Genomic DNA, 14216 nt, shown 5'->3' on the forward strand with positions numbered 1-14216 from the left:
TACAGGATGCTGTGGGCCAGGCTGGTCCCTGGCAGTCAGCGTGGCTCACCTCCGGCACTTCTTCTCCAGCAGCGTCCCCCCTCAGCCACGCTCCCAGCAGATTTTTTTTTTTTGCAGTGAGTTCAGCCCCACAGCTGAGGCTTCTGTGCTTTGAGACCTTTTTTGTGTACTTAATATCATATTTCAGTCAAACAGTTCCCAAACCCATAGAAAACTGTATTTACACCCAAAAGAAACCTTCCCAGCCCACAGCCTGCCCCCCCCCCCCCCCCCCCCCTCCCGGCACATCTGCATCTCTGCAGCCAGCTCAGCCTCTCAGACCAGCTCCACAAGGCTTTGGAGGCCACTGCTCTGCACCAGGCTACCAAAAAAAGATGCTCCTATGGAGGAGAGGAGAGCTTTGGAGGAAAGGCCAACCTCCCAGTCACGAGGCTCACCAGCTGGGTAGTGCTGAAGTTCCTCTTTACCTAGAGCCCCCGTCCCCAGACATAGAGCTGTGTGACTGCAGCTGGAAATGCTGCTCAGGACCCCTCTACAGATGACATGGCAGCCCTGGGCATAGGCAGATAGCATGGTAATGGGACAGCTCTTGGGTTTCTCTAGGGCAATATAAGAACACAGAGTTGGGCAGAAGTCTCTCTGTCCCTCCATCACGTGAGATGGAAGCAGACTCTCCCACTCCCCTCTGCTCTGGTACAGCTTTGGGAGATGCCAGGATGGTTGCTCTGCTGGGGGAGAAACCCGAGCTTGTGGCCATGCCTGAGCTGCCCTGGGATGCGGTGGTGGATCCAAGAGGAGCGGTGCTGGTGGCTTCAGGAGGTGGATAGCCTCCTGCAGCACCCTGGGGCTTCTGGAGGCTCCAGATAGCAGACACTGGCCAACTCTCCTCCATGCTGGGGAAGTCTCCTCTGCATGCAGAGCCAGCTGTTCCTGGCACTGCCACCTTGTACTCTGTCCCCTGCCTTCCTGGGCTTGGTAGAGGTGGACCATGAAGTCACTTGCAGGCTGGTGCAGTTCAGGAGGTCCAGGCTGGAGTACACTGGAACTGGGAGGCACTGGGAGCAGGGCTGTCTCTGCTGTGTGGCAGCCTGTGGAGCCCTCCTCAGTTCAGAGATCCAACAAACTGCCCAGCTGTCAGATCCAAAGGAGCTGCGTGCCATGGCAAACCCACTCCCACTGCTCCTGGTATTGCTGTTGCATCTGATACCCCTCCAGCTGCAGGTGCAGCTGGGGCCATCCTGCTGGCTGAAGGGGTTACCACCTGTCCTGCATAGTTGTGTGGGGACCCCCAGTCCCACAGGGACATGGTAGAGGATGGAGAGAGGCATGACCTGTCCCTAGACCACTTGGAAAGCTGCTCCCCCCTTCAGATGGGGGAAGGAGGCAGCAGGACCATCGAGGTATCTCGAAAGCTGTGTTTCCACTGTTACTGAAATCAAAGAGATGCTGGCAGGGCTCCAGGTCCTGGTCTGGTGCCCCTTTTCCTGCTCACCACCCTGCTCCCCCTTTGCCAGGGTAAGTGTTAAGGAATGCCCGATGCGGGTCCTCGAAGCTGATGATCAGAGATGCCTCCTGGGGCCATTTGTGTTCAGCAGCTGAGATCTCATGGCCTGGATGCTGCTCAAGATCTTCTTCTGGTGGCCCATCATAGTGATGCCCAGACTCCGAACGTCCCTGGAGAACAAAGACACTGTCAGACACCCCACAGACCGTACCTGTGCCGGGTCCCGGAGGGACAGTGCTGCTCCCGGTGTGTGCGCACCCCATGGACCAGCCCAGGACCTCATGCCTGGCTCCTCTCTGCTTGCCCATCAGCACAAGGCTGCTGCTGCTGAGGTCCAGGAGCATCCTGCCAGGGACAGAGAGGCTGCCATTCCCTTGGGCACATCCTCCTGACACAGCTGCTGTGATAGCCCTGGGGGGAGCAGGGGGAGGATCACTGACAGGCTAGTAGGTGACAAGATCGATTCTCTGAAATTGGATTCAGTTTTAGCGAGATGTCCTCAGATAACCCAGTCAGAAAGACGGATGGATGATGAGCCTTCCCCACTCAAAAGCTTCCCTGATGTGCATGAGAAACAAGGATCAAGATCAGCTCAATCCCACAGCAACGGCCCCAAGTACAGCACCCGATCAATGCACATGACAGCCTACATCTCTCCATCTTCTCTTTCACAGGCTCCTTCTCTACCTGCTGCACCTCAGCCAAGGCACACACCGTCACTGGAACTGTCCGGCAGCTCCATGCCTTTTCACAGGGAACAAGTCTCCTCATAGGTAGAAAAGGTTGGTGCCAGCCCTGGCACTGATGCTAACACCAAGGGATGGGGAATGTAAGCCCAGAGTAAGAGCAGGTACAGTTGCCATCTTTTCTGGTACCACTTGAAGCATCAGCCACTTTGGTGATGCCCTAGACAGGTGGCAGAGCAGGAGGGGTCATGGGACACGTCTTCCCCAGCTCTCCTTACTTAACCCAGCCTTAGTCACTTGGCTGTGACCTTCTACTCACACCACAGCCCTGGACGGAGCCTCCCTGCCCAGCTGCACTGAGCAGGGAGCCAGTCCAGCACACTGGGGTCTGAAGAAACTCTGAGGTGCCCCCAGCTCTGGTAGTTTCCCAGTGATCCCAGAGAAGCTGCCCCGTATGGCGCAGCCACGCTCTGGTCCAGGCATGCCTTTTTCAGGGGACACAAAGGTGAGAAGTGCAAGGAGATGGCAACCTCATATCTGACCTTGCTTTGATCTGGAGGTTGGATTACACAGCCTCCTGAAGCATCTTGCAACCTGAATTACCTAGGAACCTATGATGACATTGGAGAGCCACCACAGAGCACCAAAGGTGACTTGGTACTCACACCCTCTCAGTACAACTCCACTTTCTCCCAGAGGTCAGCACAGCCTTGGACATCATCCCAGGTCTCAACATCATTTGCTAAGGGCTGTGTCTCTGGCTTCAGGGACCAACTAGATCGAGCAAGCCAAGGCAGGACGGTCACTCTTTGGGGCTAGTGGGGCGGTGCAGGGCAACCCAACCGATGCTGTGTGTTCTCTGGTACTCACTCGATGTCCATGCGCATCACCATGCCCAGGGAGGAGTACCCTGCCATGGCAAAGTTTTCCCGGTAGTGCCCCAGCCGGATGGAGTCCAGCCAGTCCTCCACCGTCAGACAGCTGGCCAGGTCAAGGAGACCCCTCTCAAGGCGTGTTTGGGTAAACCTGGGAGCAGGACAGAAGGGGTTAGACCAGGAGGTATCAGTCCTAGGTGGCCAGGTTGGGAAGCCCACCTCCAAGAGCCTGTGGGCCTGCAGCTGAGGGCAGGACAGAGCCCTGGCAGGCTGGTGAAGGCAGGCACATCACTGCATGGGCACTGCTGCACGTATTGACCAGACCCTGGCGTGGGGATGCCACAGTGGGAGCAAGGCAGGAAAGTGCAGAATGAGTCCCAATGCCCCCGATGACCTGCACCCATGGGCCCTACGCATGTCCATGGTCGCAGGGGAAGCCACTGCTGCTAGAGCTGGATAAGAATATCCACGTTTGCTGCAGCCCACGCGCTGTGCCCAGCACCAGCTGTCAACCCCTGCTCATTGTGGCAGCTCAGGCAGCCCTTACCGGTTCACAGTGGCTGTGCACTTCAAGTTGTCTGGGTTGCGGATCAGCTTGTCCAGGATGCCGACAATCTGGGAGAAGCGTGGCCTCTCACTGCGGTCCTTCTGCCAGCAATCCAGCATGAGCTGGTGCAGTGTCGTGGGGCAGCCCATGGGGGCAGGCAGGCGGTAGCCTTCCTCCACCGAATTAATGACCTGGAAGGAAGCCACACACCGAAGTGGAGCTGCACCCTCACCCGGCTCCCAGCACCCCAGACGGTGGCACACAGGGCAGATTCCTGGTGCATGAGCTGCTGGGGCCATCAGATGGGGAAGCACGGGGGGTCGTACACAAGATTCATGCTAAATGACATGTGAACTGCCAGCGAGCTTTGAGCAGTCTCTGTGCAGAGCCAGAAGCAGACTGGATACCACGCACATACAAGAAATCACTGCTATGGCAGCAGATTTATTAGTGAGTGGTCCAACAGGTCTAAAATACTGAGCTTTCCTCCAACAGACAAGCCACGAGAGCTGCACTCGCCTTCGGTTGTTCTACAGCCAGGGCTTGTCACCAGCAAGGCTGGAGGGAGCCCTGCTCGAAGGGACCATGCAGAGGAGGAGGTGTAAGCCACTGCGTCCCTGCCCTGCTGTCACAAAAGCCACTTTCTAAAATCATAAAAACACTAGGGAGAGAAGGGACTCTCTGGACTCCCAGAGCAGGGAGAAGGCAGACAGACTTATAGTCCCTGTAGGCAGGAAAAAAAAAAAAAGAGAAAAAAAAAGAAAAAAAAAAAAAAAAGAGGGAGCCCTGTGGTTCTGCAGAGTCAAAATACTAATTTTATTGCCTCCTTTTGGAAATTTTGCTCCCATTGTAGCCAGGAATATAACCTACATTTTCCTGCAGCTTTTATGCTACTCTTGAGGTGACTCCACATAACTCTGACAAGCCCAAAGCCTGCTGCTGGGTGGTGAAGCCTGGAGGTCTCAGCAGCCTCCCCTGGGCAGTGGGAGGGATGGACCGGCAGCACTGGGTGCAGAAGGGACTGGCAGGCTAATGCAGCCAGCCTGCTGTGATCCCAGGGCAGCCCTGACCCCTTCCAGGGAAGGAGAAAGGTGACACACCAAGTGCTGAAGCTCTCCAGCCAGCAGAAAGGCTTGTACCGAGCAGCAGGCAGGGATGGGGAGATCCACAGTGCCTACAGCCAGGAGGAGCCGCAGCGCTGCAAGGGGAAAGGCTGCGCAGCGAGGTGATGGGCACTGATGTCCCCACGGAGGGGACAAGCACACCGTGCACAGCGCTGCGGGGATGTGAGGAGAGGCAAGGGCTGCTCTCGGGGTCCCTTTTTCCCACCCACCCCCCCGCTAGGCTGGCCTGGGGGCGGGCAGGAGGAGAGGCAGGCTTGCCACCATGCTGCCCCGCATCCACTCACGTCGCGGTTGGTCATGTTCCAGTATGGGCGCTCGCCGTAAGCCAGCACCTCCCACATGACGATGCCGTAGCTCCACACATCGCTGGCCGAGGAGAACTTGCGGTACGCGATGGCCTCCGGAGCCGTCCAACGAATGGGGATCTTCCCCCCCTAAAAAAAAAAAAGTGAGCGACAGTGGAGGCTCAGAGCATGCAGGGCTCGGGCACCCCTACCTCTCTGCAGCTGGGACAGCATGTTGGACAAGTGATACACTGGGATGGCATCTTCTGGAAAGGACTGAGGAGGCAGTTTGCACAAGATATGCCTAGAGGTGTACCTGAAGGATGACTTCAAGGTGATTCCAGTAAAGCAAGGAGAAAGCTGTGCTGTTTTGCAAGGTCATCTTCATGCACGCCTCTGGCCCTCGGTGTTGAAGAGAGAGGAATTCAAAGTGATGAAGTGGGACCGAGGGCTACTAGACTGCAACAGCACAGAGCACAAGCAGAGAGCCTGACTTGAGCAGACAAGGAGAGTGATGGCATGTGCTCCCTGTCCATTACCACTCTGGCAGGCAAGCACTGAACAGGAGGACTTGTTCAATTAAAGGACCATGCTGACAAAAACCAGAAATATATAGGCTATGGATACGTTTAAGCTGGAAATGTAGTTGCCAGCCCTCTGAAGAGGGAAGTTGTGGTGTAGGGTGTGTTTCCCAGACCAGCTAGGGTAAGCACGATGTGCCTGGGAAGAGCTTTCAGGTATTCCTGTCTAGGGAAAGTTGCCTCCCCCCGAGTCCTGCCTGCTCTGGCACACTCCTTGATGGGGACTGAAGATGAATGATGTGTCCTGTGGGGAAGTAATACCCTGAGCAGGTCGAGGACAGCAGAGGTGGAACACAGGATACCATCTTATCACAAGTTTCTGAACAAGAAAGTACCCTCATTTTCAGGATACCCTGAGACCTCACCAGAGATCTCATGCTCTTGATCCTGTCGCTGCACCCTTGAGCTTCAGATCTGTCCACACTGCACCTAGTCTTCCTCCAAGCAACCAGCTCTGGTGGGTTTCACTGTGCCAAGATGTCTCAAAGACTCTGTTTGTGACATTCCTGGTGGCTGCTCCATCCTCTAGTGACCTTCCTGCTTGCCCTCATAGGGGGGACATGAGACAGCATCCCTGGAAACTGGGCAGGATTGAAAAGGGTCAGCAGGTAGGTTAATACATGAGCTCTGGTCACTCAGGTCACCTTCCTGACCCAGTGTGGCCACCGACATACTGTCCCTGGAAACTTGTGCACAAAGAGTGGGAAAAAACTCAGATTAGGGAAAGCTCAGAGGCTGGCTCGGTGGGACGAAGGGCAGACTATGTGTGTGTCTGTAGGCCACAGACAGGGAGATGGGCTGCTTCGACATCAGCAAGCCCTAGCTGACCTTGGGCCCCTTCTTACCATTCCTCTGGGAGTCCCAAAGCCAAGATGTGGAAGATGCTGTACTTGAACCAAGCAGCAGGAACCTTCCCCAAAATTAAAGGATCTGGAATATCAAGTGATTTCTTGAGATACCAAAGGGAGCAGCTGAATGCAAAGACACACAGGACTCTTTTTGGCTCACTTTCCACTTTGCTGAAGTCAAGCCAAGAGCTGAAGGCCATGTTCTTCAGGATGGGCCACTGTGCACTCATCCCTCAGAGCTGCAACCACTTTGGGCCATGCTCTGCATTGCCATCAGCTACTGCAAAGCAACCTGAAGCTCTTTCTGCTTCTCTAGCCTCGGTCCTTCTGAAAAATGATGCTCAGACTCCTCAGCTGCAGCTTCAAACTGGCCTGCATCAGGAATCATCTATCCACCACATTTTCCCAGCCAGAGGTGTGCCTGTGGAGCACACTAATGCCTTTCATGGCCAGAGAGGAGCAAAAAGAGAACATTCCCTCATTTTGCCTCTGAGGACCTCCAGTGGATGAGCACACCAAGCTCTAAGGCTGCCAGGTTATCCAGAAAAATCTTAAAATGGCTTCACAGATGAAAGTATTCTACATTAAACCAAAATTGCTTACGTTGCAAAGCCAATTGCTGCCCTTTCCACACCTCTGAATGAGGAAAAGTCATATGGAAAAACTAGTGTGTGGCCACACCACTGGGGAGCGTATTGTAACACCCACCTACTGCCCAACGGCCCTAGGACAACTGAAGACATGGATGGAGCTACACAGTCTAGGGAAGGGCTCCAACGGGGACGTGGGAGCATCCCTGTGCAGTGGGCCATGCGTGCCCACGGGAGGTGTTGGCTGGGGAGGTTTGATGAGCTCCCTGCTCTCCTGCCCTGCTTCTCTTATTTTTACTTCACACTTCAGCGTTGGGATGTCCTTGCATGAAGGACAATGCATGAAGGCTCAGAAGCTCTTTGTGTTCATGCTCTTGGTTCAGGTATCAACAGCAAGGTGACTAGCTCCATTCCTGCCCTGCCTAGCTTGACAGTGTCCGACTCTCCCACCACAGTCACTATCAGTAAGGGTCACCAAGACTGCAATGCTAGGAGCCACGCACCGTGGTGGTGTACGCGGCATCGGGGTCATCCTCCAGGATGCGTGAGAGGCCAAAATCAGACACTTTGCAGACCAGGTTGCTGTTCACCAGGATGTTGCGGGCAGCCAGGTCCCGGTGCACATAGCCCAGGTCAGACAGGTACCTCATACCCGCTCCGATGCCACGCAACATGCCCACCAGCTGGATGATGGTAAACTGCCCATCACGTTTCTAGAAAGAAAATAACCCAGAGTTCATTTGTGGTTTCCACCAGCATCCTAGAAATGCTGCCTTTGTTAAACTAATGCCCTGGTACCTCTCGTCTTTGGCTTAGTACCTCCTCTAACCACAGCCCCACTCTTCTGCCTCCCCAGCCCCCTTCCAGCCCTCCCAGTGCCTCGGACATGTCACTCAGGCAGGTGTCCCTGCCTTTGCAGTGCCACGCTGGGGAGCTGGCTGAGATGCCCTGGATGCTGGAGAGGTGACAGCCCTGAGCACACACTCCGGTGCAGGGGTTGCAGTGGCCGTGAGGCTGAGAAGCAGGAACCAGCCTCTCCTCCAGCCACATAGCCCAGGGGGATGTGCAATGAATAAAAATACAAAAGAGCTCCTTACCCTGAGGAAGGTGTCTAGCGAGCCGTTCTCCATGTATTCAGTAACAATCATTACCAATTTGCCTGCAGAAGACAAGGGAGGTCAAGTTAGCAGAGAAGTCACCTTCCTCCGGGAAGCCCAGTGCCAGGCTTTTGCTTGGAGAGACATGAATCCAGGCCTGTGGATCTCCCGCAGCCCTGCAGAGCCGTCTCACCCCTGCACCATGCAGGACAGGGACAACAGTGGGGATGTGGCAATAAACCTGAAGCTTACCCCTCCCTCCAAGTGCTATTGATGTGGCTAGGTCAGCTTCATTATCCTGCTGAAATCTGCATGCCATTAGCATACCGCTTTGCATCAGAATGTGCCTTTTTGGAGGAAGACTTCAAGTAATGATTTAATACAGACAGCCTTTAAAATAAATGCTAATGGGTAGGACATCTCCTAAACTGATGAACCTGACCTGGGGCACAATGCGGAGCAAGGTGGGGAACTGCCACGTGGAAAGTTTGTCCTGTAAGAGAAGGCGAGGGGGTGGGATGGAGGTGACCCTGGCTAAATGGACATCTGATGACCCAGCAACCAGGGCAGCTGAAGGATGGAGCGCACCCAAAGTGAGCCCTGACCCCCGTCTCCCAGGGTGCCCACAGGGAGATGCTGCCCAGTTCTGCCCCACCGTAGCATCCCATCCCTGCCAGCCACATACTCCTGGTCACCACCCCCTCCAGGTGGATGACGTTGGGATGGTCGAACTGTGCCATGATGCTGGCTTCGCTCAGGAAGTCCCGTCTCTGCTTCTCCGTGTAGCCTGCTTTCAGTGCCTTGATGGCTACGGGAATCTCCCTCTTCCCCGGCAGCTTCAGGCGGCCGTAGCACACCTCTCCCGACTCCCCTGCAAGGCAAGGGAAGATGAGGGCATGGGGAGCTCCTCAGCTTCTTGCGCTGACTCACCAGCACCAGGGATCACCCAGTCTGCTGGGATGCTCACAGCATGCTCCAGCCCCTCAGGATTCCTGGGCTCTCCGAGTACAGAAAGTACTCGTGCCATGTCTGGGAACTGGGCAGAAATAGCAGAAACCAGTTCTCTGCTGCCTTTTACTGAAGGCGGTGGGCCTAGAGTGGTGATTATAGTGGCCCTCGCTTTACCACTTTTAATGAACAAATTTGGGAGTCTCTTAAAGCAGCAGGGATGTCTCTCAGCCACGCTTCCTAATGCTGCTCAGGGGTAAGCCCTTGGGGTGCTGCTGGTGAAGTTCCTGCTCTGTCTCTGCCCTGTGCTTCCCTGCAAGTCCCTGCTCCTATGCAAAAATCCCTTTTGTTCTGAAAATTTACCATTTTTCCTTAGAATTCCATTTGCATCTTGTCACCCCAGCCACTTGCTCTGAGCTTTCCAAGCAGGGTGGGCACGTTGGAGCACCCATGCAGGACAGGCTGAGCCATCTGCTGTGTCAGCCTGAGCTGTCAGTGCCACGCTGGCTGACAGCAACCCTCTGCACCAGGCTGCCTCCAAAGAGTTTATTTCATGCACCAAAAAAAAACCCAATCCAAAAACCTAAAAAAATCCCAGTGTCTCCATGAGTTTGACCTCAGAAGGATAAGGAGCAGCTGAAGCCCTGGTGGAACGCTGTGCCAGTGCTGCACAGCCTGCTACGGTCCCAGTGAGCCATGAGGACGGCACAACCTCGGGCCATGAATTGCCCTGAGCAGATGCAAAGAGGCAGCCTGGCCCAGGGACTCACCAGACCCAATGACCTTCTCAATCTTGATCCGGGAGGCCTCGATTTCACGGGTGAACTCATGCACGGCTTGGCAGGGGTCCTCGTATGTGTGGGGATCCACATAGAACTTGGACTCGGGGAATTTCACTGCCGGGTTTCAAAAGGGAGAGAGGAGGTAAGCTCTTTCAAGCAGCCTTGCTGACAAGTAGGGGCACCCAGCAGCTGGGCAGAGGATGGGCAGGGGCAGGACTTCTTGGGTTGACATGCTGAGGAGCCACAGAGGCTGCAGCTCCAAGGAAATCTAAGGTGCTCTTTGGCATAGTAGTGTCCTCAGAGCAGGCCAGGACATGGCTACCCAGGTCTCCTCCATGTGATTGTCCCTCAGCATCACCCCCCTGCTCCCACCCCTCACCTGTGATGAATTTTCTACTCTTCAGGCCTGCTGGTGTCTGGGAGGAACCTGCCACAGTCTTATCTCACGCTGTACAACCCTTCAACCCCATTACCAGGCTGCCCCTGGGATCAGAGCTCCTGCTCAGCTCTCCTAGACGCATCCCCAGAAGCAGGCAGTGGTCAAGCCCCTCACCTCTGGAAACCACAGCAGTGCCAGGAGGTCCCTGTCCATCCACAGGGCTGAGATCCCTCACACCCCAGGAGCAGCAGCAGGGGGGTTCCTACCTTGCCCATTCTGATAATGCATCTTCTCCTCATCGGAGTCCTGGAAAGCTTTGCTGTACCCACAGTGCCTGCCATGGGGACACAAGGGTCAGAAGAGGTGTGCCCATCCCTCACTCTCACAAGCAACCCAAAAGCAGGGTGGAAGGCGGTGCATGCAGGGCTGTAGGCAGCCCAGGAGGAGCTGGAGCTAACACCTGGTCCTCCACCAGCTGCATCCCCGCATCTTGCTGGACAGACACTTTGGCCTGGAGCAAGATACTTTCCAGGTGCTCTCCAAGGCTTGGCAGCTCTAAAAGCTGCAGCCCTTCGGTCTGCTCTGGGCAATGGCATGTGTGCTCCACATGCCTGGCTCAGCCATGCTGAGATGTAGCACACACAGTCCCTCTTGGCTCTTTTTGATGGAGAAGAGCTGTCTCTACTCCCCCTAGCCCATCCAGTCAGCCCTTGTGCTGGTACTGGTATTGCTATGGCTATCACTGTTGGTGTCACTACTGCTATTCAGCCTGGTGGCATTAAGGGAAGGTCTGGAGATTGGCTTTGCCTCAGGGAAAGTGGAGGCAGGGTGACCCCTAAACAAAGTCTCTTGGTTGCTTCTTAACCCCTGACCTACGGATACTCTGGGCAAACTGAGAGGAGAAAAGTTGCACCCAAGCTCTCCCATCCCTCCTGCCCCACTTGGTGACAAGCTGCCCTGACCTCCAGAAAACACTTACCTCTTCTTGCAGATCAGGACCACCAACAACGCAACAAGGCCAGTGATGAGTGTCAGGCAGATCCAGACGATTGTCATTGTGTCGTACCGGAGAGAGACTGGAAGAAGCAGGATAGGAACGAGGAGAGCTGGAGTAGGGAGCACTTTGCTGAGCTCAGGAACTTCCCTACCCTGGTGGGGTCATGGTCTTCAAAGATAAAGTGCCATCCCCCATCCAGCCTAGCTTTTGGGCTCTCCTAGTGTACAGGGACCGTTTACACACAGGGAAACCAAGCACAGATCTGGGAAAGCCATGGTGATACAGCAAACCAGTGCACAGAGGAGCCTGGAGCCTCAGGACCTCTTCTTCAGTCTTTTCTGCCCTAACTGCTATGTCCTTCCTCCCTCTTCTTTCTAATGTATTAGCACATCTCAGGAGGGCAAGGCCAAGCAAGCCCTGCAGGCTGAAACTGCAGGAGACATGCCTCCAGCCTCACTCCCTGTGTGGCAGAAGAACAACGGCCAGGGAGAAGGGCATCACCACCCCCATGCTCCCTACCCCACACTTCCCACATCCCACAGCTGCACACACTCACCTGGCTTCCCCGTTTCCACCTCCACAGTCTGACTGAACCTCCCGCAGCCAGCAGAAGTGCGAGCCCGAACCTGGAAAATGTAGCGGGTTGCAGGCTTGAGCCCAGAGATGGTGGCAGTGGTGCCCTTGGATTTCAGTGTCGAATAGCTCTGCATTTCCTTGTCCTGAGGAAAAAAACACCACCAAAAAAACCTTGCTGCATCAGCACAGCAACCACAGTCTTCCAAAATGGTCCTTTGTGCTGGCTGATAGCAGCAATTGTACCAGCAGGATTTAAACCATCATGCCCCCATCTAAATCTGCCACGCTGGGACCGCTCTGCGGCACTCAGCTCAGCGTTACCTTCTCATAGTACTTGATCTCATACTCCAGGATGATGCCATTGGGCTGGTCTGGCTCTTGCCACAGCAAGGTGACGCTGTTCTGGCCCGTGCTCTCCTGGTGGACCACCACCACCTGGGACGGGGCTGGGGATGCAGACAGCAGAGTGTTAGGTGCCTGCTGGCGGGGGTCCTGCATGGGTGGGAGCAGCAGGACACAGCAGCAGGGAAGGGAGGAGCTGGAGCCCCAGGCAGGACCCCTGGTTTAGACCATGTTTCTGTTTTAATTAAAGCCATGTGGAGATGAGTGCTGTAAAGGGGCTTGCAAACAGATTTTATTCGCTTCAGTTGCCTCAATCTCTTTCCCATGGAGCGAGCAGGCACTGAGGAGATTAAAGAGGAGGGCACTGTCCCAGCATAGGCAGGAGGGGACAGGCTTTGATCCAGAGCCAGAAAGGAGGCTGTAGAGACCCCAGAAAGACCCTGACCCCCCTGCACCACCTGGGTAAGGGGGAGAGAGGGTAATTGCCCAGAGGGGTGATCAGGGACTGAGCATCAGTCTAAAGGTGCCCTGGGGGTGGTCTCCTGCCCTGAGATACTTGTCATCTACCTGGGCCTGAGTTGGGAGCCTGTGAATCAGTCTTTACCTGCCATTCCTGAACTGGAGCTGTTGCAGCTGGGGGAGCCAGCTCAATGGCCTTTTTTCCTGCTGGAAAAATCCCTCCTGGAAGGACCCTAGGATGTGTGGTGGATGCTGCAATGGCCAGGCACAGCCACTGGGTCCTCATGGAGACCCATCTCCATAACCATGAACTCATGGAGAGGGTTCAGGCACCACCTGTGACCCTAACTGCTGGGTGAAAAAGGGTATGTGGCAGCTTTGGGGAAGACGGAGCTGCCATCTGCCGTGGCTGCAGCTCAGGGGTGTCATCGGAGTAGCACAGAGGCTGCAGCAGCAGCAGGGCACCCAGGACTGAAAGGTAGCACTTTCAGCTCTGTTCATCTTTGGGCTGGCTCCTCTGAGAAGCAGAAATCACTGTTGGGACACAGGACGTCAGAGAGCTGGGTCAGGGTGGGATGGTGGGAATCAGCAAAACCCCATGGGCACATGCAACCCCACCTCTCCAAACAGCCCCAGGGCATCTCTGCTTCGGCCACTCCTGCCCCGCTCAGCCACCTGGGGCTGGGGGGGACACACAATAGCAACCAGCACCCAGCATGGGCAAGCCACCCTGTGCAGTACTGTTGGTCTCCCTCAGCCCCTTCTGGTGGGCAGCGATGCTCTGTGGTGGGCAGCAGCTGGAGCACCATGCAGGCACAGCATCTGAACTTCAGTCACTACTAACTTCCCAGCCCCGCTGGTTTCACTGCCCAGCATCCACTTTCCACCAGAGAGGTTGAAATGAGAATATTCAGCCCTTCCCGAGAGCATCCCCCTTCAAGGCACCAGGCTGATGCTGCTTGTCAGCGCTAGGAGGACTCATGCAGGAGGGAAGCCAGTGGGACTGAGCTGTTTGGAGAGGGCTGAAGGAGCACTATGGGCAGGCACTAGGAACAAAAGGGCCTTGTTCTCCTGCCAGCCATGAGCTAACCCAGCGAGGCTCCCAGGTTTCTCCTGCTGGCACCACTGCTATGAGAGCAGAAGGGGCTCAGCATCACAAGGGGCTCCTGTGGGCTCATTTCCAATGGGGAGGATTAACAAGGAGGGTCAGGCCCTGCCCTGTCCCCTCTGCCCACGCAGCACGCTCCATGGAAAGGGGCTTGGCTGGGCTCTGCAATGGGGAGATGCCCAGATGACCCTGGAGCGAGGTCCTAGCCCAGCTGGGCTAGAGCATTGCTCAGAGGTACCTCCTAGGAGAGAGCATTTCACAGCAAGGGATTTGCAAAGATGAGATGTGCACAGGAGAGACTTTTCCCAGCAAAAATTGCTGTCACTTGCCAGGGCCTGGCATCAGGGTGAGTTAATGTCGCAGCACTAGCAAACTAGTAGGCTGCAACAAGGCTTTTACCATCACATCCCAGGTTAACTTCAATAACTAGTTAGCACACCTTGCCCTAGCACAGCCACCAATGCCCCACAAGGTTTCACAAGGTCATCT

The 14216-nt window shown here is 55.4% G+C and overlaps 1 protein-coding gene across 1 annotated transcript in view; it reads right to left on the reverse strand.

Moving 5' to 3' along the window:
• Positions 1 to 287: 287 nt before the first annotated feature.
• EPHA8 (EPH receptor A8) overlaps positions 288 to 14216 on the reverse strand; it is a 51520-nt gene continuing 37591 nt past the window's right edge. The window contains exons 6-17 of the mRNA XM_037381879.1: positions 12140 to 12264; positions 11799 to 11961; positions 11225 to 11321; positions 10512 to 10579; positions 9855 to 9980; positions 8822 to 9007; positions 8137 to 8198; positions 7543 to 7752; positions 5021 to 5170; positions 3613 to 3803; positions 3061 to 3216; positions 288 to 1674 (exon numbers count right to left, since the gene is read on the reverse strand). Of these exons, the coding sequence (XP_037237776.1) occupies positions 1560 to 1674; positions 3061 to 3216; positions 3613 to 3803; positions 5021 to 5170; positions 7543 to 7752; positions 8137 to 8198; positions 8822 to 9007; positions 9855 to 9980; positions 10512 to 10579; positions 11225 to 11321; positions 11799 to 11961; positions 12140 to 12264 (1649 nt within the window). The 3' untranslated portion in view covers positions 288 to 1559. The remainder of the gene's footprint in view (positions 1675 to 3060; positions 3217 to 3612; positions 3804 to 5020; positions 5171 to 7542; positions 7753 to 8136; positions 8199 to 8821; positions 9008 to 9854; positions 9981 to 10511; positions 10580 to 11224; positions 11322 to 11798; positions 11962 to 12139; positions 12265 to 14216) is intronic.

This window comes from Falco rusticolus, chromosome 3 (genome assembly GCF_015220075.1).
Source record: "Falco rusticolus isolate bFalRus1 chromosome 3, bFalRus1.pri, whole genome shotgun sequence".
Lineage (NCBI taxonomy): Eukaryota > Metazoa > Chordata > Aves > Falconiformes > Falconidae > Falco > Falco rusticolus.